At 38.7% G+C, this 25,960-nt stretch overlaps 2 protein-coding genes across 3 annotated transcripts in view; one reads left to right on the forward strand and one right to left on the reverse strand.

Moving 5' to 3' along the window:
• The first annotated feature begins 8,009 nt into the window (after positions 1 to 8,009).
• Positions 8,010 to 16,536, forward strand: ik (IK cytokine). Its single transcript, XM_030154247.1, has 20 exons — positions 8,010 to 8,174; positions 9,085 to 9,151; positions 9,521 to 9,613; positions 10,308 to 10,367; positions 10,837 to 11,004; positions 11,100 to 11,214; positions 11,295 to 11,365; positions 11,478 to 11,524; positions 11,757 to 11,920; positions 12,092 to 12,200; positions 12,552 to 12,591; positions 12,677 to 12,854; positions 12,984 to 13,002; positions 13,396 to 13,480; positions 14,075 to 14,158; positions 14,280 to 14,337; positions 14,459 to 14,547; positions 15,061 to 15,169; positions 15,785 to 15,819; positions 16,252 to 16,536. Exons 1-20 carry the CDS (start codon positions 8,165 to 8,167, stop codon positions 16,277 to 16,279), a joined length of 1,629 nt encoding a protein of 542 aa, XP_030010107.1. The 5' UTR covers positions 8,010 to 8,164; the 3' UTR covers positions 16,280 to 16,536.
• A 375-nt stretch (positions 16,537 to 16,911) lies between these two features.
• apbb3 (amyloid beta (A4) precursor protein-binding, family B, member 3) overlaps positions 16,912 to 25,960 on the reverse strand; it is a 20,918-nt gene continuing 11,869 nt past the window's right edge. Inside the window, exons 7-13 of one of the 2 annotated variants that reach the window (XM_030154252.1) lie at positions 25,510 to 25,515; positions 25,254 to 25,368; positions 24,048 to 24,129; positions 23,879 to 23,962; positions 22,627 to 22,742; positions 22,366 to 22,545; positions 16,912 to 20,852 (exon numbers count right to left, since the gene is read on the reverse strand). In XM_030154252.1, coding sequence (XP_030010112.1) covers positions 20,592 to 20,852; positions 22,366 to 22,545; positions 22,627 to 22,742; positions 23,879 to 23,962; positions 24,048 to 24,129; positions 25,254 to 25,368; positions 25,510 to 25,515 — 844 coding nt within the window. In that variant the 3' untranslated portion in view covers positions 16,912 to 20,591. The remainder of the gene's footprint in view (positions 20,853 to 22,365; positions 22,546 to 22,626; positions 22,743 to 23,878; positions 23,963 to 24,047; positions 24,130 to 25,253; positions 25,369 to 25,509; positions 25,516 to 25,960) is intronic. The other variant, XM_030154254.1, reaches the window with a different exon arrangement.

The following is a 25,960-nucleotide window of genomic DNA, read 5'->3' on the forward strand; positions in this document are numbered from 1 at the left end:
ATATGACCAATGCATTTAGATCAGGGGTGAAGGTAGTGAGAGTAGATCGCATATTGAAAAAATAGAAATTCAGTGTAAGGGTCAATATGTATCACTAATACTGTGAATTGATCCCACGCCTCCGACTACTGAAGTCTGTTGTGATAACCACTGAGCTACCCAACCATTTAAGCTGCATTCCAGGCAACCCGTAAGTTGTGTTTTTCCAACCTTCTACCGGCGCAAAGGCACTGGAATGGCAGTCAAACCTGTGACTTCCCACCCGTGAACTCGTACTAGATCGATGTACTCCCAGTTCCGAGTTCTGACGTCACATAGCAATGGCAGTCCCCATGGGTGCGGTGTTTATGCAAATTGTTTATTAAAACAAGGTATTGCTCTGACATTATTTATCTGCAAATGTTTTGCATAATCAGCAACTGCCATAGAGTTAGTTTTCAGTCCATTGAGTGCAAGAATAAATTAATACCAAATATGCTTCCAAATATACAAATACCATAAGATAGAAGGTAGAACAAGCACCTTTGGCGATAGAAATAACTGCAAATGGGTATAACGTACGGTCCACCATCCTGGTTTGTTTACATCTAACTACCACAATTCCTTGCGCTCAGGCAGATTGGTGTGACTTGCCTGGAACTTTACAAAGTTGTGAATCGTGGTTTGAAGTTGGGCTCAAAAAACGGCCTGGAACGCAGCATTACTCACTGCTCAGTAGTGTTACTTACAGAAGTATTTGCTTATTCCATTACTAAAGAAGGTCATGATTCTTTTCAGGATGGGACGTTTACTTTTGTGGGTGGTGCTTGGGTGCAATTTTTTTTTGCCCTGAGGCTCTCCTATCTCTTGTATTGGAGGGGGGTCCACTGTGCATGCGCCATTTATAATGAGAGTCTATGGATTTCTAGGGCGGTGCCCCAAACAGGAAATATGTGACTTGACTGCTCATTAACGACTGAAAACATTTTTAAGCCACACTTGAATGCAGATTATACACAGTACTCACAGACTGTATCATGTATAACTTATTTATTTAAATATTAATGTTTTGTGAAATTATTTTAGGTGATTCCTATCGTCTTCCTAATGTGAGACAGGTGGGATGGTGCCCTAGCGCCTTTTACTGACGAGCTACCACTGATCTCAGGTAAAGCAGAAGCCCACACCTCCCTTCCCTATCCACCTCCTCCAGCTCCTTTTGAGTAACAGGCGTTCACATCTCAGACATATAATCCCGCTATGGAGAGACATTTGTTTCTTTATTTATCAATCAAAAAGAATGGATTTGCAACTAAAAACAGATTTGAGAGCAAAGTTGAGCACCATGATGTTTTGGTACCGCGGGTACCGTGCATCACTAATGTTTAAATCCCAGCCTTATGTTGTAAATGCCTCCCTGTAACTCACTCACTCATTCCTACTCTGCTCAGGCTGTGAATGGACAGACTGTAGCTGTCACAGGATGACAGGGGCTGTTATGTGTTAAACAATCGTACATGGCGATGCTTTTAGTGTTTTATGCTTGCTGTGCATTTTTATTGTAAATTTTATATTGCATGGTGTGTACATTTTATTCTGTGTGCAGCTTGCAGTGATTTTATATGGACTAGCAGAAGCCAATGTGGATTGGACTTTTTTATTCAGCACTGCTGTCTCCCCCTGTTCCCCTCCCCCTACATTAACTATTGGTCCACAGCCAGCTGGGCTTGACAATTAGCAGGGGTGCGCACCTGAAAGGTGTTACACTCTCCCCTTTCACGGACTTCCTGAGCAGCTATAAAAGACACAGACTCAGCGACGAGGAAGAAGCTCGAGGCTCTGCAGGACGGCGTTTCATGGCCAGCGCTCCAGCGTTCGGACGGTGTCGGGGGGGAAAAGGACTTTGATGAGCCACAAATACGCTAAGTGAAGGAACGTATGAAACTGTGTTTGTGTGGGTGAATGTGGCTGCTATCTGTGTAGATCAGCTCGTAAGTTGCTACTGTTCTTCCAGCCGTGGCGGAGCGTTCCTGGGGGAGGACGAGCCGGCGAGGAACAACGTATCGGAGCTGCAGGAGGACGAGGCCACACAACGGTTCACCGGAGGACACAAAGCCGACGCCGCGACAGTTTCCCCGACCCGGACAAGCGGCAACGGAGCGAGGCCGTGGCACTGTGACCGGACCCACAGAGACAAGGCCTGAATAAGGATTCACCGCGTGACGCTACACGGACGCCGTCAGCAGACTTGAGTATCTTGATTAGCGCTTTGCGCTGATTTCATTGAATGGATGTGGGACTCAGACATTTCCTGTGTTTTATTCGTAGCGGCCCCTTTTTTAGATTGTTTTATGTTTTAGCATATTTTAACCACTGATCAGTTGTGTTTTAACTGTTTTTATTCATAGATTCTATTCTGTTATTTTATTACAAATAAATCATTTTTATACGAACACTGCCTTTTTTGTCTGTGCTGGTGTGGCCCGGGGATCCGGCTTAAAGGGGTAACCTCCGTGTGACATAGCCAACACTATTTAGTGTAATTCATTACTTGTGAGATACATTTCAATTTCAAAGAGCTATAGACTATCAACTGACCTTTATAACATACACAACAGAGAAGTGGGTTTAACGTGGAAGCTGTAGCTGGCACTGGAGCCAGGTCAAACCCACCAATAGAACCTCTTCTCTCATCCATCAGCATAGGCCCCACCCAGTATGTGCAGTTTAATTCACAAGCAAACTTTTGAAGTCACAAGCAAAGAACAGTGATTTTCAAGCAAAACTTTTGAAATCTTTAGCAAAAGTTTTTAACTCACAAGCAAACAGGACTGATTTATTAGCAAAATGATCTTTTTTTTTTTTGCTCTCAAATCTCTTTTGGTTGCAAACCTATTCTTTTTTAATTGCAAATCCATTCTTTTTGATTGATTTAAAAAAAGAAACAAATGTCCTTCCAGCGTGTCCAGGGTCTACCTGGAGTTGTCCATCCAAACCAAATGAACTCCCTTTACCTGCTCCTCTGGATGTGGAGGAGCAGCTCTACTCTGACCCTTCACTCCCTTTTCCATCTGCCTTCCATCTACTCCTCCAGCTCCACTTGAACCAGTGCCTCACCCCAAACCCAGTGCAGAACTCTTCTCTTTTCATGGAGCCCATTTACATGAACATTAAAATCTGATAACTGTAATAATCAGATCTGATGTGATTACATGCACTTCAGAAATGCAATAATTGAAAAAAACTGGTATAGATGTTTCAGTCCATTATTGGATTTCTTTCAGAGTACATATTTATGTAGTGACGGTAGACTCAAACATCCTATTATTCTCTTCTGCTCACATTTGACTTTGTCACTTCTGTTTTGTATGATTTTAATGAGCTCATTTACATACACACTAATACTCTGATCATTATCCTGTTTCTGGAAATATCAGATTACTCAACTGATCATGTGAACATCATAATCTGATATGTTTTGTCAGATAACAGCAGTAATCTCAGTATGAGAAATCGGATTAACACATCTGGGTTTCTCCACAATACTCTGATGTCTTCCTGCATGTATACAGGTTAATCTGATTCATTTTAGTCTTTTATGTCTATGAATGTGTAAAAACAATTAAAATCATAGAAAATGAAAGTTAAGTAGTCAAACATAAGAGGAAGACAATAACAGGAAGTTTAAGTCGACCATCACTCTGTACGTATTCGATAATGGGCTGAAATGTCTAAACCACGGTTGACTGATTACCACATTTCTTAAGTGTTTGTAAACGCATCAGATCTGATTATTACAATTAGATGATTACTCCCAGTTATCGTATTTTTGTGGTCATGTAAATAGGCTAAATTGCTTTTGCACATGCACAGATGTAAAAGGACAAAATAAATCAGACTAACACTTATACATACACAAAGACAGAGTATTGGGGAGAAATCCAGGTGCGTTAATCCGATTTCTCATAATCAGATTACTGCTGTCATCTGATGAATCCTATCAGATTATGCTGTTGACATGCTCACTTGAATAATCTGATAACTCCATGATCAGAGTTTTAGTGTGCATGTAAACAGGCTCAGTGAGCTGGAGGTCAGAGCTTCATGTAGCAGGACTACATTATCTCAAAGAACATCATGAGCCTGTTTCCATTTGCTTAGGTCAGGCCGTTCCTCCTAACTGCACTCCCCCAGCTCTGTCACCTTGTGGCCATGTGAGCAGTGAAGCATTACACATTTTATATAGTGTGTTTATTTTAAGACACACATTATATCTAAATGTAAGTCAGCCTCTCATTAGAACTGTGTCCCACCTTTATGCACATTCGTCTTGTCAGGACCTGGTTTGGTTAGTTCTGGTCTACATGTGACTCACCTTCTTCTGTCAAACTGTACTGAGCTGTTTGCTGAGATCTGTTGTAGCTTCAGTGTGTACCTTCTTCAGTGTTTGGTCCTGTGACAGATGTAGACATCAAAGTTGTTTTCTCATTTACATTTTCATGTCAGATCTATGGGTTTTATTTAGACTTTTCTTCCATTATATAAGATAGTTGTGAATAAAGTGGTGGAAAAATGTTTTGGACACCCCATCCATATGTGATATTTTACTTTAAGAATCACTATTAAGTCACTGAACTCTACTAAGTATTGTTCCATTCTCCAAACCCACATGCTTCTACATGCCCATCGAGGTCAAAACTGGATGTTTCAGCAAAATAATGAAACACATCCAGGACATGACATGTTGAAACTGTTGAGAATTTTGTTTTGTTAATAATAATTAGCGCATTGACCCATGGGGATCCATGGGTTCTGGATGTGGTAGTTTTTATGCTGCTGTGTATTCATGCATGCTGTTCCACATTTGTCCAGCAGTCACCACCAAAGTGTTCTGGCCATTGCAACATCATTGTAAGGCTATTGTATTCCAAAATTACTAATATCTCCCAAAATATTGGTCCTATCAACTTGCCGTTTTCGCTAGTCTGTTCCTTGACCAAAAATACATAAGTATGACAAACTGCAGCAGTCAGCTCTTTCCAGATTTTGTGTGAATCCTGAGATACACATGCACACAAGCACACAGAGGCCACTTGGCTTCTATAAAATAGATACTACTACTACTGCTACTACTACTACTACTACTACTACTAATACTAATATAAACGGAGTTTCGCACAGCTGCCTGACAGCGGCAGCTGCTAAAGACACAACGCGGAAAAGGCAGGAGCTCCCTTCCCTCTATGCATATTCCTCCAGCTGTTTCCGCGTTTCAGCCGTTTCCATGTTTCAGTGTCATGTTTGTTTCATCCATACAATATCATATGGTTGTACTGCCGCTGCTGCTGCCGCTGCAGGCAGCTGTGCAAACCTCCCTTTCCCACAATGCACGTTGTGACCAAATTCCGAAGATGCCCGAGTTACCTCCTGACTCTGTTAGTAAACTCATGGTTTGTTTATGGTGGATGGCACTAAGAAATTGTTCACTGTAATGCAAGAGATTCAGGTGAGTAATCACAGAAAGACTTACAGGTTTGTGATACTTTGGCTATGACTGGGGTTTTACAGATTTGATGAAAAATTGGTCACAAAAGTCTCCTGCACTTTTAAGTTAAATATGTTAACTGAACTACAGGTGTGTTTTCCTGTGATGTCTTTTGCGAATCATTTAAAGCCACAAGGGATAGTCTGATTTCTTCAAAATTCACTCGCAATAAATAATTTACATTTTATTGTGCTTATGACTGATGTTAACTGGTTTGAAAACATTTATATTAACACTTTTATCCACATCATGTGGACCTATGAGCTGATATGGACAAACTGTTTTTTTTTTTTTTTTTTTGTAGAACGTAAATGTGGAAAAAAATAACAAGAAACATTATGTGTTTCAGAATAAGGAAAAAACTATAGTATTTAGTGCATGTAAGTAGAGTCAGTGTATTTTTACTGAAATACTGTCGATCTGGTTGTTCATATATTCAGACGTGTGGTGCTGGTTTTAGTTCCTCTGTTGGTTTGTCCCATTTTTCTACTGTATAGGCAGTCTTTGTATGTTCACTTCCATGAGGTCTGGGTAATATAAGTAGAGCATCACGAACTTCCACCTCCCTTGGAAAACCAGCCCAAACACACCTCCTGCTGGACATTTTCAGTAATCTGTATCCAGCACCAGGTTTCATCATCATCCACACTGAAACAAATCTGAAACAAAGAGTGTGTTTGCTTGTGTTTCCAACATGTTAAAATCAATGAGAGTAAGACAGAATGTCTAACTCAAAAAATAAACACACAATATCACCGACACCAGAATATTTTTTCTCTTAAGATCTACTTCACACAGCTTGGTATTTTTTCTCTTTTCTGCTTAATAATTAAAGAAAGAGGAAGAGTCATTGAAGCTTGATTTCATTTTTATTTTATCTGATGAAAAGCTCTTTTTTAAAAAGTAAATGTTTGATTAAGAACAACAATTATTTTAGTTATTTTCAATTTAAATTTAATTCAACCCACGGAACAGAATACATGTGCTCAAGCAGATTAAAAAAGGATTTACTGCCAAATGTATCACAAATTTAGGCAATTTGTTTTTATCCAAAAAAGACACCAAGTCACATGAGGTAGATCTGAGGAGGCCTGTGTTTATGATGAATGATATTTTGTGTTTATTTTATAAGTCAGACATTATATCTGCATGTTAGTCAGCATCCAGCATGTATTTGTTGGGACTTGGTCTTCTCTCTCTCTCTCTCTCTCTCTCTCTTTAGGGCTTGGACACCTCTGTGAACTGTTCTGGGGTCAGTCATTGCATCCAACATATGCAAAGCGATCCCAACACCATTACTTCAAATAATCCAAGGTGGTATGGCCTGCCCCTTATATGTTCCCGTCTTACCTTGTTTGAAAGTCAGTGACATTGATTTGTTAGATAAAAGGTGCAACAATAAAATTATCTGTCTAACTTTTAAACATAAAAACTTTGGGGACTTTAACATTGTTACTCTACGAAACATAGAAACCACCTTGAGGGAAAAATGTTTTTCTTTTTATCTTTGGTGTCCTGTTGCTCCCAAAGTAAAAGAAACTCATTTCAAAATTGCATGTTCAATTTACCCTGTTAATGATTTTTTGCATAAAAGATTTAATTTTGATGTGGATTCCTGTGTTTCCTGTTCATCTGAAGCCGAAACCATTGATCATTTGTTTTTCAATTGTTCACACAGCATTTCCTTTTGGGCTGATATTCACGGTTGCTTGTTCTTAAAAACTGAAAATATTCCATCTTTTTCTTTATGTGATATTATTACCTCCGCCAAGGAGGTTATGTTTTTGCCAGGGTTTGTTTGTTTGTTTGTTTGTCTGTCTGTTTGTTTGTTTGTCTGTCCGTTAGTGTGCAACATAACTCAAAAAGTTATGGACAGATTTGGATGAAATTTTCAGGGTTTGTTGGAAATGGGATAAGGAAGAAATGATTAAATTTTGGTGGTGATCGGGGGTGGGGGGGCCCACGGGGGGGGGGGGGGGGGGGCACTGATCAGCCTTGGCGGAGGTCTGCGCTCTCCGAGTGCTTCTAGTTTATTTTATGGATTCATTAGAAGTTAATGCCAAAGATATTGTTAACCTTATTATTATTTTGGGTAAATATCATATTCATTCTTGTAAGTGGAAAAATACGAACCCCTTCCTTAACTTGTTCTTATGTGATTTTATTAAGTATTACAAATCTCTTAAGTATATTGTAAATATGTCAAAAAAGCCAGAAAACTTTATTTTAGTTTATCTAAGTCCTTGCTGTTTTAATTATATCTTGCCTAGTCCTTTGTGCTCTATTGTCCAGTCTGATTTAGCCAGTTATTTTTCTTTCTGCTTCAATATTTTCATTACATTTCAAATGTCTGTATTATTATTATTATTATTATTATTATTATTATTATTATTATCCAACATGGCCGACCTTTAACTCCTGGTGTGAATCAGCTCCTCCTGGTCAGTAGAGGGCAGCACCACGCAGTTTAGAAGGACAGGAAACACAACAACTACAGAGTAGAGGAGATCATATCCGCCGAGGAATCTACACTCCGCAGAGAAAACAACACAATAAGACAGGTTTATTTAACAGTTTGATAGACACACACTGGGCTTCACCGGGTTTCACCGACAAAGGGCGAACGACTGAACAACCAAGATGCCCGAGAGTAAGTCTGAACTGTGTTAGCTTTATTCGCAGTTAGCACAACGTTAGCTAAGCCTAGCCTAGCTGTGAACTAGCCTAGCCTAGCGTCCACCATAAACTGTCTGTTTAATATCCAGTTCAACTAATATATGTCACTATATGTATGTTTGATTTTCACCTGTGTTCGTGTTGAATGTCCACACAGCAGCTCCACCACGCTAACTTAGCTTAGCATTAACCCGAAGTGATCTTGTAGCGTCAGTACATTTTGTGAAAATAAATGTGTAAAGTATAAAGTGTGGACCTTATTTTTAGGAGATTGAGATAATATCAACCAATTTGAAAGTTATTTAAGAAACCTGTAACCTCCAGCTCAGGAAATCCGTATATGTACTGCAGTATTCACTGCACTGCACATTCACTGCACATTTTGCGCACTTGTAGCTACTTGAGTCCATTTGCTCGTCTACGAGTATGATGATTTTAAGCGAGTCTTATGCATTAACAATAATTATGTCACAGTTATATACTTAAATATGTCTGGGTGAATACTGTACCTTTTTACTTCATTTGTCTCTAGCTTTGGCCCGACCTTACACAATCTATAGAAAAGTTTCTTACGATCTAAAACATTTATAGATTAAACGAATGGGTTGTAATCTTTTTGTCCTAAAACAACACAAGCGCCTTTACACTACTGTGTTAATGCTTTATCTTTTCCTTTAAAAGAGGGTTGTCACTTAACGTAGTCATTTTGTTGGCTAAGTAATTAGTTGTTTGAATGAAGAATTGTCAAAAATGGTGTACAGTCAGTGTCAACATTTGAATATATTCAGTTCATTGTAGTCGGTGATTGATTAGTTACTTGATATTACTGCTCTGTTTCAGAGTAAGACTGTGTATTGATTTATGTGTTCATGTTGTCTCTCCAGCTGAGAGTTACTCCAACCCTCTGGCTCCTGAGGGCCATGAAGTGGATGACCATAGAGCTGCAGCTCAGTAAGTAAAACCTCTAAACCCCTGATTTTCAGATATTAGATCTTAGTCCACTACAAAAAACACTGAGTCATCAGATTTGTGCTTCTCTTTGACTGTTGAAGACTACAATAAGGGGGTGGGGGTTGAAGGGTAATGTGGGTGAGGATGTTGTTGGTTGCTTGGGTCCCCTATCTATAAGAACTCTTGCTTCCTGGGGGTTCCCTTTCATCTACTTCTGTTGTAAACTGCTCATGTATAATATATTTTTCTTTCTCTGTGAATGAATAAGAAAAGATGAAACAGTACACTCTGTTCAGTGCTTTTTGTTTTGCCTCACAGTGTTTTAGCTGTATTTTCAGCTCATCAGACTGTTTAACTGTGTGTGTTCAGGTCCAAACTGACCAATGACGACTTCAGGAAGCTGCTGATGACGCCACGGGCCACGCCGTCTTCAGCTCCACCGTCCAAATCCAGACACCATGAGTGAGTACTGTAGACACTGATTATTAGCGTGGTTAAATTCATAACAGTTCAGTAACTACTTTGCTTTTAATTTGTTTTAACATTCAGCTGTTTTCAATTTATCAGGGTGCATGAACAATTTGGAAAAACAATGTAACCAAGTGAAACCATTGAAACCATCAAAACTGAAGTGTTAACAATACAATCAACGACAAAAGACTAGAGCTAGAAACAATGTCCAGATACTCTAAATACTTCAGTGGTTTGAGAGACATTTGTCAGCATTTCATAGCAGTCTGAACGAGTGCATGTCCTGTCAATGGGCCAGTGGGGTCAAGTGTTTCCAAAATGACTGAAATTTTCCAACAGCTTTTCATCAGCATTGTCAACCATGGCAATGTCAGCAAAAGTAACAAACAATTAATAATTAGCCCTTTTCACAGCTGCTTTTTTCAGAAAAGCACACAAATGTGGTTTGTTTCATTAACATTCTATTTGGTTATTTCAGTTTAACTTTTTTAAGTAAATATCTTGATTTCCTGGAACATAAGTATCATTAATCCCACTTGAATCACCTGTACTTTAACTGCTGTAACAGGCATAAATGTACACTGGGTCATCAGTAGAATTTAATATGTTATCACTAATAAGTAATATGAATAATTATTGAAGAATTATGTGATTAATCCTCAAAGTGATTTTTATTTTTTCACAGAATGCCGAGGGACTACAATGAGGATGAGGATCCTGCAGCGAGGAGGAGGAAGAAGAAAAGGTGAGGTCCTTCAGTGTCACTTGGTTTCCATATGAAAATGTCAACTTCATTAGTGATTAAGATACCAGTTACACAGCAACATGTTATGACATGGTTAATGAACATAGTTGCAATATGTTTTTTTGATGGACCTTTTTTAGACTGTCAGTTCTATTTTGTCCACAAATTGTCTTTTGTATCTTTTTCATCTTGTTATGCCAGTTTTGTTTTTTTTACACTATTTTTTGTTTTTTTGTGTCCTTTTTGTTTTGTTTCATCTTGTATGTCGTTTTCATCTTTTATATGTTGTTTGGTCTTTGACATTGTTTTTACCTTGTGATGGCTTTTATGTTGTTTTTGTCTCATTTAGGCTTGTACATGATTTTTATCTCACTGTGTCTTTACGTACTTTTCTACTTTGCTACACTGTCACATGATAACGTTTTTGACTATATCAACAGTAATCAAAAGTATCGATGTTGTGTTGCAGTTACTACGCTAAGCTACGTCAGCAGGAGATGGAGCGAGAGAGAGAACTGGCTGAAAAATACAGAGACCGAGCAAGAGAACGACGAGATGGCGTCAACAAGGACTACGAAGAGACAGAGCTGATCAGTACCACAGCGAACTACAGAGCTGTGGGTCCTACTGCCGAGGCGTGAGTAAAGCTAATGCTAACTTCAAAGCGTTCTCTTTTCTCATTCAGTTTTACATCTCTTTCGTGACCATGATATTATATTTGTTGTTTTGCAGTGATAAATCAGCAGCAGAAAAGCGTCGTCAGTTGATCCAGGAGTCAAAGTTCTTGGGTGGTGACATGGAACATACTCACTTGGTGAAAGGTTTGGATTTTGCTTTGCTGCAGAAGGTGAGAAATACACCTCCACAAATCTGACCGACAGGTGAGGATGAGGCTGTTTGGACTCCTCTACATGTTCTGTGTTTCAGGTGAGAGCTGAGATCACCAGTAAGGAGAAAGAAGAAGAAGACCTGATGGAGAAAGTCCAGAAAGAGGCAAAGTAAGACCACACCTTTATCTGCTTTACTTGTCTGTATCTCACCTGTAAAAAAGATAAATATGTAACAAGATGAAAATGATGTAATAATCTTTCACTTGTCTGTCTCTGTCAGGAAAGATGTGGAACCTGAGGAGAAGATGGAGTTTAAAACCCGTCTTGGTGAGTTCATAGTTAGTCGGTTATTATAGTATTATTAAAGCATTCAGCTAAAAAGTTATTTTAATACATGTTTCCGATTTTTTTTTTTTTTTTTTTTAAATCCACACACCAAACATAGATTGACTCTGATCCTCCACTGAAATGACATGTTCAGAATTGTATTTATTTGAAGTGCTAGCGAATGCTTTGTTCACACAATGTTTTCATTTTCCTGATGTTCTTTCCTCTACAGGTAGAAACATCTACCGTGTGGTGTTCAGATCAGGGCAACTAGAGAGGAATGAGCTATTCCTGCCCGGCAGGATGGCCTACGTGGTAGATCTGGATGATGAGTTCACCGACACTGACATCCCTACCACACTGATCCGCAGCAAGGCCGACTGTCCCAGCATGGAGGTACTTCTGTCTATTGATAATGACATTTACATTGACATTTATGCATTTGGCAGACGATTTTTTCCAAATTGACTTACAGGGGAAGATTAACAATTCAGCTCTCTCTCTACTTCTTTTGTAAAGCACCTTACAAATTTAATACCTGAAGTCATGAACATGTCTTTGTTTCAGGCTCAGACCACTCTGACCACTAATGACATCGTGATCTCGAAGCTGACTCAGATCCTGTCCTACCTCAGACAGGGGACACGTCACAAGAAGATGAAGAAGAAGGATAAAGGTGACACTGAGCTGTTAGCATTAGAGACAGTAATCAATACCATTTCATTCATGCCAGTGCCATTATCCCTTATGCATACCGGTCTGATTCTTCAGCATTTTTTTCTAATGAGGTTTTTTTGTGTCATTTCAACTATTTATATCAGTCCAGTCCTCACTATAATGCACGTAGTTTTTGGTCATTCAGTGTAAATACAAGTTTATAAACCAGTGTTTCCCATTTAACATTATTTCTATGGACCCACTTTATAATAAAGCAACTAGAAGAAAAAAATTATTAGTGTTAAGAATTAGTGTTAGTTGACATGTAGTGTGTGTTTGGTACAAATTGTTGAACTCTTTGTGTCTGCAGGTAAACTGGATGACAAGAGGGCTCCTGAGGCTGATCTCAGGTCAGTTCAGCTGCCACAGTTTAGCATAAAGATGTCACCTGGCCATTAGTGTAAGCCCTGCCCTTAAACTCTGTGTGTGCTTTAGTATCTTTGATGACGTAGGAGACTACATTCCGTCGTCCACCTCATCCTCCAAACCCACCAAAGAGAAAGACCGACACCGGGAACGGGAGCGCGACAGAGACCGCGAAAGGGACCGAGAGGATGACAGCAAGAGCCGCAGACACAGCTACTTCGAAAAACCACGTGGAGATGAACACCAGGTTGAGACAAACCCACTGATGCAAAATCACCCCACTGGGGACTAGTCAGTGATTAATTAATGACACATGGAGGGAAACGGGCATTTTTTTGGTTTCTGAGGTTAATCATCACTGTCTGTGTGCCTGCAGGTTCTGGAGGTGGATACAGGTAAGTCACTTAATTTGTAACTGCACTCAAACACATTACACTGGTAAGTTTTCATTGTACCCATTTGGATTTAGTCATCCAACAGTAAAATCAGAGACTCCTTGGTTAGACATTAGACACTAAACCCACTTAATAGTTGGTGTTAAAATAATGCCTTTTACAACATTATCTGTATGTCAGAAACCTGCCAGAAGGCGTTCCATTCGAGTTCATGTATCATAAAATAATACAACATATAGAATAAATAGCAACACCTGAAAGATATCCTCTCAGATTCGTAGGTTTTTCACTACCCAACAGTGTCAAAATAGATAATAAGCATGCATCTGACTTCCTAGTCTTTTTTTCCCACCAGTTCAATATGGTACTTCCATTTCTGTTTTTGTATTTCAGGTCCTGGATCAGTCAGAGAGCAGATAAAGATGATCAATGAGAAGTTTGCAGGAGCAGCAGGAAGCCAATGGCCAGGCCAGGAAGCATATCCTTCATTACTATTGGATTCACACGGGGAGGGAGACGGGACAGTGTTGTTGTTTTTAACCTTCACTGAAACATTCTGGAAATAAATGCATAACAACGTTTTACATACAAGTGCCGTTCTGGGCAGGGAATGAATCTCAGTGTCTCAGCATGTGCAGCAATGTGGACATTATGCAGGTTAGTTGAGGTGAAGGTCCTCGATTTACTGGTCTATGTTTCTGCCTTCACCTGTGGTTCGAAAGCTGTGGCTAAGTACTGAAAGAACAAGATGACAGGTTAAAGTGGTAGAAGTGAGTTCTCCTTTAGAGAGAGGGTGTGGAGGCTGACCATCAGAAAGTGCTCAGAGTAGAACCACTGCATCTCCACATCCACAGGAGCTAGTTCAGGTGGGTCATGAGATCAGAAAGGCGCCAAGAAGCGTCACTGGCGAGATGTTTGATGTCAAACTGGGAGGAGACCTGAATCAAATGGGAGCTAGGCTTCTCTGTTTAGGGATAAGATGAAGAAAAATAGGAGGAAGAAAATGGATAGATACTGTATATTTAAATATCAGCCCACAGCGATGTTGATGTTGTTCTTAACTAGTGTGAACTGGTCTGAGGAGAGATAGCAGCAAAGAACAGCTGGGAGATTTCTTTGGAGGATCAAATTCTTATGCGGAGTGTTACCCTGCTACGTAAGCAACAACATACACAGAAATAAACAATTATCACTTTCACACAGCTATTAGTTAAGAAATCTATAATTCAGAAAACATTCATTTAAAAATAATTTTGCTGGTGTTTGTGTGTTTGTAGGATGGATGACTTGGCTGTAGACAGTGATGAAGAGGTGGACTATAGTAAGATGGACCAGGTAACTATAAAAAAAAAAACAGCATGCATCACAGTCTGGCTTTTCATCGAAATAATGTATGAAAAGTAGCAATCTGTACTGTAGAATAATTGAACATAATAGTTCCATGTTTTTGTTCCAGGGGAATAAGAAGGGTCCTCTTGGTCGCTGGGACTTCGACACTCAGGAGGAATATTCAGACTACATGAACAATAAGGAGGCTCTGCCAAAGTACGTCTTATCCTTCAGCAATGACTGATACATTCACACACACTGATCTCTCAGCGGTGACTAACTGGCCAATAATCAGTGATCCATCAGCAGTGAATGACTGCCTCACTCATTGATCCCTCGGTAATGACTGACAGGCTCACACACTGATACCTCAAGAGCTAACGGACTAAAAATCTGACCCTTTAGCAGTGACCAGTTAGGCTAATACTGATCCCACAGCAACAACTGACAGACTGTGAGATGCTCTCTGCTCAGCATCGACCTACAGATTAATACTCACTGATCCCTGAGCAATGACTGATAGGCCTACATGCTGATACCTCACTAATGATATGTGATGAAAGTTACTAATCCCTCAGTAAAGACCGATAGGCCTACAGTTGACCTCTCTGTGCCGACTGACAGAATAATCCTGATCTTTAATATGGACGATAGACCTACATGACCAACTGGCTAATAACCACTGATCCCTCAGTGAGAACTGACAGGCTTATGTTTGTGTCTGTGTAGGGCTGCCTTCCAGTATGGCATCAAAATGTCTGAGGGCAGGAAGACACGACGCTTCAAGGAGACCAATGAGAAGGCAGAGCTGGATCGCCAGTGGAAGAAGATCAGCGCGGTGAGACCAACTACTTAAACACATCTGTTACATACATATGACGCTGATAGAGATATTGACTTGTCTGAGCTGAAGCCAGATATCAGTCCTCTAATAGCAGTGTTTGATGTGTATCTGCTGTGACATTTCACAGTTACATCACTTTCACCACTGAGCAACATCAGCAACGTTAATGTGTATATCTAAGTATACTAACCCTTATAGATAGTTTACATAGTGTGTTTTTACCAAATGATTGCCTGTTTTTTTTTTTTTTTTTATTATCGCCGATCATTTAACCTGTTTTTCATCATGGTTTGTGCTGCTGACCTCTTGCTGAAAAAAATTATATTATAAATTAAATGAAATAAAAATTAACTATGATAAAAGCTAACATTATGCCTGTGAAATAACATTTAATTTATACTATGACCGAACACAACATGAGCTCTGTCTTTAAACCATGTTACATATGTATGACTAGAATTGTGATGGAAATTTTTTAAAACGGTTCAGATTTTGTCGAAGGTTTCAGCCTGTTGATGTTGAAGTCCACATGATACAGGAGACGACTACACAAACTAAATAAGTCTGCAAAAATGTCCTCATCTGATGGTTCATTGATAATTGTTTCAGATCATTGAGAAGAGGAAGAAGATGGAGGCTGATGGGTGAGTCACACCATTCACTTACTGAAGCACGATGGAATTATAGTATCTTTTTTTATATTTGACGGTTTGACATTTTGTCAGTAATTTCAAGATTGCAATTTTTACATTTCAAGAAAAGAACTTAGTGCTCTGACTTGTTTGTTTCCTTTCATTTTTGCTTGTTTTGGTCACATTTTTTGCAAATTACAAAAATAACCATAAAGCTATGAAAAATGAGAAGGATTTAATAAAAAAAAGTGACTAAAGAGGAGAAAAGAAGAAAAGCAAATGATGGAAAACAACTGGGAGCACAACCAAAATGACACAGAAGAACAAAAAAAATGACCCCCCCCTCCCAAAAAAAAATTTAAAAAAGACACTAATAGTTGTACATAAATGTTTGGATGTTTTTAATCATTTCTGTTTTAACTGCTATTCTTTTGTTTTTTCCAGAGTTGATGTGAAACGACCAAAATACTAAGAAGACGACCTGAGCCTCCGCTGATTAATTATCATTTATTGATCCTGTGATGTCATGTGTTTTTGTGTAAATAGGTTGAGGTCAAAGGTCAGCGAAGGGCCCATCAGCTGTAATAAGTGTAGATTTTAGATTCACACAGGATTACTGATTATTTATCTGTCACATGTCCCTTCATGTGTTGGTATCAAATGACTGTATTGATTTGTGATCAGTGTTTGGAGGTGATCAGTAAAGTCAGCCTGTTTTAATGCAGATCACTGGTTAGTACTGATGATTTTCCTTTTACATTTTCAGTTTGAAAGTGATGACCAAATGGCATAACTAAATTAAAAAGCAAAATGGCATCTATCTGCTAATGTATTTAGTCACTTCTCAAAAACCAATAATGATTCTACAAAATTCTAGAAAACCTATGTAAATTACCTCAAATACAAAAATATGAAGAGAATAAATAAGAAAAAGAACTGAATAAACTGTAACAGAGATCAAATGTTACTAAAAATCACTTGAACTTAACATTAACAAGTATAATAAACAAAATAATAGGAATTACATTTTTAATACATATTTCTGATTCTGCTTCTTTTTCATGTGAAGTCTAAATGTTCTAAATGAGTAGCAGAGACGAAAACGTTTCATTGGTTTATTTGACATTTTTGGTTATTTTGTACATGACATCATTATTAATGCAGACAAACTTGACTGACCACACGCCGCCTTTCACAGAATTCTGGGATATTGGTTCTAAACACTGTAACCATTCACTGATATTTACCTACAGACAGTAAACACTAAGGCTTCTATCTATCTACAGGCGAGCAGTGAGGTCGCAGCTTTCAGCCAATCAGGAGGCAGCAGTCTGTCTGTGGGCGTGTCCATAAATATAACATTTTTATTATTTTTCACCTCTATTTGTTGTCGCTCCACCTCCTGTCCACGTGGGGGCGATACATGTACAAACCGTGTTCAATGACTTTCCATGCTGTCATTTCAGATTACATTCAAGCTGCAAGTCAAACTGAAATCATGAAAATAAAATAAATAGAACATTAAAATAAAACTCTGTCAGGAGTTTTCTGACCTGCTCACAAGGCATTCAGGAGTTCGTTTGATTAATAAAACTAGAGTGGTAGGGCCACACTGAGGGGAGATGTGGTAGTGGTAGTTGGAGAAACAAGGGATACTTCTCAAAATATTACTTCTTGAAATATTGCCAAAATACTGTGATTGTTTTCTTGAATTGTTGTGTGTTTTCTTCATCATTTTGAAATATTAGCACATTTTTTCATGACATTTTTATATGACTATTTCTCAATATATTATGACTTATATTCTATAGCATTTCTTTTAATATTTTTATGGTTTTCTCAAAATATCAATATTTTTTAACCTGAGAATCAGGTTTTTGTCCTCAGTGTGGCCTAAACACTCTTTTAGACTATGGACATAAACAGGAGCGTGGAGAAGTTCAGTTCAGATTGGTTGTGTTGTAAGTTACAAAGTCACCACCATTTTAAATGTGTTGGGTGCTGCTACATGTTCAGCAACTTTTCTGTTAAAGGTCTAGAACTGATCCAAGGTATGATGACGACAATCATGCATTTTGTCACCACCTCGGCCAATCAAACCAAACTACACTTTTTTGCTTTTTATTTTCACCATTTGCTACTTTTAGAATTGCTTCTAGATATATTTTTTCTCCTTGGGTATCAGGCTCAAAAGGAGACCAAGTAATTTGAAAATCATCTGAAATTGAATCAATTAAAAAAAATCTAAATAAATTAAAATAGAAATATTTCAACTTTATCTGAGTATCACATAACATTCAAGCTTTATTTTTGGAATATTAAATATTATATATGGTTATAGTTAACATTATCTTAATATGATTTTTATAATACTATCAGGCTACTTTAAAGTTATCAGCCTTCTCTCCATGAGTTCGTTCACTGTTATATCTCTAAATACTACATTACCCATGAGCCCCAGCAGCTGATGCTATTTATTCACTTTGATCTGCAGGTTTCATCAGTTTGATGTTGCTCATAATTACAAACTGAATGATTGGACCTGACTACAGCAAATGTCCCGCCCACATCAGTGACATCACAGTTCAAATTTTTCTTTTTTTTTTTTCTTTTTTTTTTTTACAGAGGTCAATCTGCCACCGGCTGCACATTTTTTTTTTTTGTTTTTTTTTGTACTGAGTGTTCGTTAATATGCATCGTCTTTATCAAACAAACAAATTAACAGCGTTTGAAATTGTGGACACCTTTCAATGAATCCAACTTTTGTTCCAAAGTGGAGTTAGTTGAACTTCCATTTTTTTTATGCATTTCCGTTCAATCACTAACTCAGTTAACAGGATTTACAGCCCTAATTTGCTTGGAAGACAGCAATACTGGTCTGTGAAGGGGGTTAAAATGGCTGGTGATTATTTATTTACTTCTATGAATCAGTGTCAGTAATAGAAATTAACACCAATAAATGTTAAAAGAACATGATTCTGATGTGGATTGTGGAAGCTGATTACAAATGAAACTGAATGTTGTGTTTATCCTTGTATTGTAACTTTCTCGTTTTTACCATAGACTGTATTCACAGTGTCCACTCTCAATAATATCATACTGCTGTACTCATGTCATATAAACACAGGGGATCTGACAAACTATCATCCTATTACCTTTACTAATGGATCAGCACCTGAAAAGACAAGAAAGTCAAAAACCAGAGAGACGTTGGGCCAAATTTCAAGGTAAAACTAAATATTCCATGAACATTAACTACAGATAGATAACAACTAACATTAGCGTTCAACCACATCCTAGATTACATCATGTTTACTGGCTTTCATAAATCAACTAAAGTACTATGGACAAAATGGGTCTGAGTGATCAAAACAATCAACGTAATGAACAAAATAGTTAACAAAATGAAGAAGAAATGAATATAATAAACAGAATTGACCAAAAAAAGAACAAAATAATCAATAGCAAGAACAAAAACTGAACAAATTCATCATAAAATGAACAAAATGAGCAACAAAATAGACAGAAATTAACAAAATAATCCCCTCATCTAAATGTTTTGGTAGATCAGTCTCGTTTCGTATGTTCATTGACTTTCTCGCAAACTTTTTTGCAAACGTTCAGCTAAAATCTATGAGAAATTTTGATGTGAACCTGACTTCAATGTTCTTGAAGTTATGAACTCAGAATCTTAATATGTAACAGTTTCTCTTAAAATGAGACACAAAGTGGGAAAATGGATTTAAATGTTGTAACGTCCACCATAAAGAGGGACATCTGATCCATACTTGGTCTTTCTACACATTTGCAGACTGTAGAATAGTAACACCTTGAAATACCAAGAACAAAATGCCATTGGTGCGTGCTGTTTATCTGCACCACTACACTTGTAAACGATGAAGGTAAGCTAATAATGGCACTGTTACAACAGTGATATTTATGTGAACGAAAAAAACCCAAAGCCAAGGAGGAGATGGTAGACCTCATTATGACTTTAAAAAAGAGGCAACTTGGGACGTCAATTTTGCAAATAAAGCTGGTATTTTCAGCTACATAAACATACAGGTCCAGTTGATCAATGTGTCATTTCATGCTGAATTCCGACTGGTTGGGTCATACTGGCAGTCATTTGTCTCAGATTGTTTTTGTTCGTAAAACTGAGACAACAACTGAATGCAAACCACCTTCACTCTGTGATAGAGGATTTCCATTTCTTTAACCATGACCAAACATCACCTACAATTTGTCTCTGTTAATCTGGACAAACCCAGTTTAGCAAATCACTCTAATAAGACAGAAGCTGTTTGTAATTCCACTAAAAATAAAGTGGACAGCAGATGACCCTAAAACAGTCTGTGACCTTTGATCTTTTGAAGATTACCTCTGTTGTTTTATCCTGATAGTTCAAACATAGCTGACTGTGGAGGTGTCAACTGACGATCAATCGATTGGTTGATCAGTGGACCCACTGCTGACTAGCAGCGTCTGAGGCCTCAGGTTCTATTCCTCACCTGGTCCTAGGTCACAGGTGTGACAGTTATCGGATTATTTTTCCGCTCCAGTGGCAGGAGACAAGGCGATGGCAATGGTTCTTGGTCTCTGATGCGTCGCTGGTGATGTAACGGCAGCGGAATCACCTGAACATCCAGAGCCATGTGTGGTCAGAGTTCAGTCAGTGGGTGGAGCTTCTCCACTGGGGGCTGACACCTTTTAGTCCTGCAGGTGCAGACCAACCAGCTGGCTGAACTCTTTGGTCACATGACTCTGATGTCCCGCCCCCATCATTAGGAGGTGGTGGCCTGTTTATTCCGGAAGGTTTCAAAGAACGCCATCATGCCCTTCCTTACATTAGTGCTGCTGCTGCTGTTGCCCTTGGTGATCCTAGGTGTCATTGTAGTGGAGCCGTTACCATGGTGTCGTGATGAGAGAGGCAGGAAGGCGGCGCTGTCCATTGAATTGGCCCGTTTGACTTTTGATGGGGTTGCTCGCCAGGACTTGGACCTTGGAGGAGGAGTTTGAGCAACCAAGCACTTTTGATACTGAACCTGAAAGAAAGAGATGGATGTTTGCATACTGTTTGTTTCTTATTTAAGAGACATGTATGAAGAAATAAAAAAAAAGGTTTGTGATATTGTGGGAATAGTAACTGGTGACATTTGGGAATCCCCACATACCCAGGTCATACCAAAAGATAAATTTCACAGTTTACTCACAGTGATGATGGCCACAATACAAGCTTCTCTATTTGTCTTCATTTTCATACTGTTTAATCCCATGGCATCGTAGAGATATGACTATTTAAGTCTTTTCATTTATTCCAGTCACATTCAGGCTAAGGTCTTATAGCTACTGTTAGCCTAAACTGATGGACTAACGCTGGCAGGGTAGCATGATAAGTAGCAATGAAACTAAACTTCTTAGGGCCCCTTTACACAGCACAGAGATCGTTGGGTGACCATTGAGCAATCATAAATTGATTGAAAAGGCTGTTTCTGTGTAAATGTTTGGGAGATGCGTTCGTTGTGCCTTTGGCCCTCTACTTTAAACTGTCTGGTCAGTTGAATCAGACGGGGGGGGGTCATCGAGATAGTTGAACCCATTCCTTCATTGATCTCTCAACCATCTCTACCTTCGGGGTGGGAAAATTTGGCATTCATTGAACGATAGCTGAGATCGATGTATTCGTTGAGGGCTACTTGAGCGTGCCTTGAGTGTTCATTGAGAGATTGTTTTGGACTGAGTCAAAACTTTGAAGAGACCGTGGCGCCCGTGGAGATCACTGGAAGATCATTCAGAGATCTTGGTGATCGCTGGGTGATCACTGAAAGATCGTTGAGAGATCTGGCCATTTTTTCATCGCTTAATGATCTCTCAACGATCGCCTCCTCTGTGTAAATGGAGTTTTAGTGAGATCTAAACCACTGTAAAAGATTGAACATTTCCGGATTGTACTGCTGTCTCTCATGAGAGCATCCATAAAATCCACAATGTTGATGTTTCTTAAGAATAATGTGTTGCGTGACATGTTCTCCTCTTTATGTTCTCTGCTCATTTTCCCTGCTTATTCCTTCCTCCTGTCTTTTCTGTGTACTTTCCAAATCCTGACTCTTGGTGTCAGATTTGGTTTGATCTAATAAAACCATGAAATTAAACAGTAACAGGTCATTTTGCATTTTGCAGTCTTGATGAAGGGTTATTACACAGTTATAACCCCAAATCTTTTCAGGTAACAAGACACAGCATTCAAGACATAATTTCTACAGTATCAGCTCAATAGACAGGGAATTTTACAAACATAAGGGGAAGTTCATTTCAGTATTACAATATGGTTTTAACTTACATTATCATTGGTTATTTCTTTGATAATTACACAGTATTACTACATTATTACCTATATATAACCAAGCTGTGCTATTAAATGCTATCGTGTTGATTTATATTGGTTTAGTAAAATCAATATTTAAAAAAACAAATGGAAACATCAAATAGTTTTTCCCTGCTTAGTTCTGAAATTATACTCAGTCTGTCCATGACTGTACAGACAGACAGGTGCCTCACCATACATGCTGCCTGGACGGCCTCAGAAATGATTCCTGCATCCGGTTCACACCAGAAGACGTGACACTCAAATCGCTGTGTACCGCCATCCACAATCACCGCGAAGGTGTGGCAGTCGTGGCCGACACCCAGAAAGGTGAGAAATCTGACCTGGCACTCCCAGAATGGCTCCTCCCCTTCCTGTGGAGAGCAGACCAATCAGAGTGATCAGAATTCTATCTGCAGGGGATGTTCAGGTGAGTTTGAGGATGGTGCTCTCACCTCTCCCTTCCACAGAGACAGGACGTTATCAGTGACATGGATGACGGTCGGCTCCCAGTCGTCTCTGTCTGTGGAGTTCATGATGCTCTCAATCGCTCTGTTCAACACCTCCATACCTGCAACACGGACACATCTGGCCTCACATACACACCTGGACACTAACACAATCATATTACCCACAATATTATTTATGTCATGATAAATGGTGATGACTCGTCCAGGGTGTACTCCGCCTTCGCCCATAGGTAGCAGGGATAGGCTCCAGCACCCCCCCACAACCCTAATGAGGATAAAGCAGGTTCAATGAATGAATGAATCAATGAATGATAAATGGTGATATACTCTATTCTATAACCAACTGTTTTCTTCAGCTTTCACTCAGGATCAAAAATTAGCCTTAATAATGACATGGCACATTTGTCGATGTCAACTGATATGAACGTTTAATCTTGACAATGTTTTTCCCCATATCATCCAGACCTATTATCAAATGGAGGAAGGCTGTGCATCGGGAACATTTTTGGAGATACAATACATATAGTGGTGTAAAAACATTTTTGGACATTTCAATCATTTGTGATATATTACATTATGAATTACTCTGAATTCACTGTATTTTAAGTATAGTGCCATTCTCCAGACCCACATGCTTCCCTCTGCATGTGCACTGTTCCACTGAGGTCAAAACTGGATGTTTCAGTAAGATAATGAAACACATCCAGGGCATGAAATGTTTAAGTTACAAATTAAGGTTATTTGTTTTTTTCCTGTTAACAATAAACAAAAAGTAATTTGCAACTGTTTGTGTCTGTCTCATGCAGCCACACCTTTTGAAACACAAAAAAGATTTTCTGCAAATTTGAAAATTTGAAATTGTGTAAAATTTATGGGTGTCCAAAAACTTTTTTTCCCACTACTGTGTAATGATTATGATAGATGTCAAACTTCAGTAAATTTATGGCACTGATTGAATTCAGCAGTATCAGCAATTCCTATGTTGTTTTCAACTTCACTTGTCTTCAAGTGTGCAAATACTAAATACCCATGAGCCTCAGCTGCTGCCATGAAGAAACGGCCTCAAGTTGATTCTACACAATGGACTCTGTATCTTCAACTCATTATACCAGTTCTGAAGTTCTGACCAGATGTTTGTAGTGTCTGTGCAGCGTTATATTTTACTACAGTCCTCAAACTGAACACGACACTGAGTTCAGTCAGTTCAGGTGTATCATGGTGTGTTTGAATGTCCTACCCATGGCTCTGGACACTGGCAAGTTTCCGATGTACTGCACCTCAAACTTCTGGACCTGCTGCCGCACTGCCTCCAGAAACTCCACTGCACAACAACACAGTGGGAGGAGTCAGTAAAGAGCCAATCACAGAGTAGCAGGTGATGAGAGGAGGCAGAGCAGGTGGCTCACCTTGTCTGGGCAGGTCTTCAGGTGAGATGCTCTCCATGGTCAGCGAGCGAGACGGCCTCACCAGTGCCTTCTCAGACATCATCTTCACACAGGAAATTATAACATGAAATAAATGTTTTTACACATTAGGTAACAAACCATAAAGACCCATGTCTGACAAGTAATAATTCATAGACAATGTCTGCAGTAAAATAACGGAAACTGCTAAAGAAACTTTTGTCTATAGTAGATACCAGACTGGAAGAAAAATTTCCAAGGCCCTCTCTTTAAACATTACAATGCCTTTATTACCATGGCATGGTCATATCTAGATCTAAAAAACATTTCTACGCATTTCAAGCCTTCATCAGGAAGTCAAACAGGACCCTGGAAAACTGTAGGTTCCTATGTAGTGGGACCTGACCAATAGGAAGGTGCCAACTGGGCATAAAGATAATGACTTGCAGAGGGTGTCCACATATAAAACGGCCTGCAGGTGGTGTCACTGCAGGTCAAAAGGCCCTACACAAAAAAGAAAACCTCACCTATATACAGCAAATATTTACAAATATACATGGATAAATAGCAGTGTGAAATTTTTAAACTTTTGTCTATGTTTACTGAGGTTTCAACATACGCACATATCAAAAATAATTTTAAAAGGACAAAAAAAAATTACTATTATTCACATAATTCATGGAATATTACTCTAGATTACATTTTGATATGACTCATTGCAGATGGAACCACTTTGCTTATTTAGTGAACTTCTGTTTAGATTATATGCTTTGGTTTATATATATATATATATATATATATATATATATATATATATATATATATATATATATATATATATATATATATGATCAAATCATTATTAAAAATCCAGGCAAACTATTCAGTTGGGTTGGACACACAAGGCAAGTTTATGTACCACATTTACAGACACAAACACACTGATGCCTAAAGTGCAGCCATCAACCAAGTAACACAGTCATTTTACATTGAAACCATCATTAAAAAATAAATAAAAGCAGGTTAAAAAACAATTTTTAAAAATTTAAGTGCAGTGATGAGAAGTAAAAAACAATAGATGGAGCCATTAAAATATATATTAAAAAAAAGAGCTGAAAAAGGTTAAAACCATGGTAAGATATTACAGTAGTAGTACTGTCCATGTGGGATAAAGAAGACAGAACATGGTGATAGTGTAACGTCACTGACCTTTGAGCACATTTCATGCAGCGCTGTGGCGATGGCTTTGGCCGGTGCATCACAACGGAACACGTGACACTTCAACATGCAGCTGTCCTTATCACCCGCAACAAAAGCGAAGTCCCTGAATGCATCACACATACACAAATAAGACAGATCAGGTGGGTCAGCTGATGGTCATGTGACCAGGTGTACCATGTGATTAGCAGGTGAAAGCATACCACAGGAGGCAGTGCAGGTGAAAAAATAACGGTAGAGCATTTACCTGTCCCTTTGCGTTTGGAGGGGAGGGGGGCGTTCAAAGAAACAGAGAAAGTGAGAGTGTTAGTAATAAACTGAAAGGTGACTTCACATCCCATCATGCACTGCTTTAAACTACATGTGAAGAGTGTCTCTACCTGATACGCACTGGAAACCAGATTTATTCTACATGTGAAAATACTACTTCTTGTCAGTAGTATTTCTAAATAAAAGGTGTTGTAGATTTAATTAAACCAGTGTTATCTTTGGTTTGGCTTGTGATGAAGTAGAAGAATCACATTATTTGACTCACTATTTAATGCAGTGTTTTTCAACCTTGGGGTCGGGACCCCATGTGGGGTCGGCTGGAATTGAAATGGGGTCGCCTGAAAGTTCTAGTAATTGATGAAAATTAAACAAAGACTTACTAATAAGAAATATTTGGTGAGTTGAGCGAGACAATCACAATACATAAA

Source organism: Sphaeramia orbicularis, chromosome 14, assembly GCF_902148855.1.
Source record: "Sphaeramia orbicularis chromosome 14, fSphaOr1.1, whole genome shotgun sequence".
Classification (NCBI taxonomy): Eukaryota; Metazoa; Chordata; class Actinopteri; order Kurtiformes; family Apogonidae; genus Sphaeramia; species Sphaeramia orbicularis.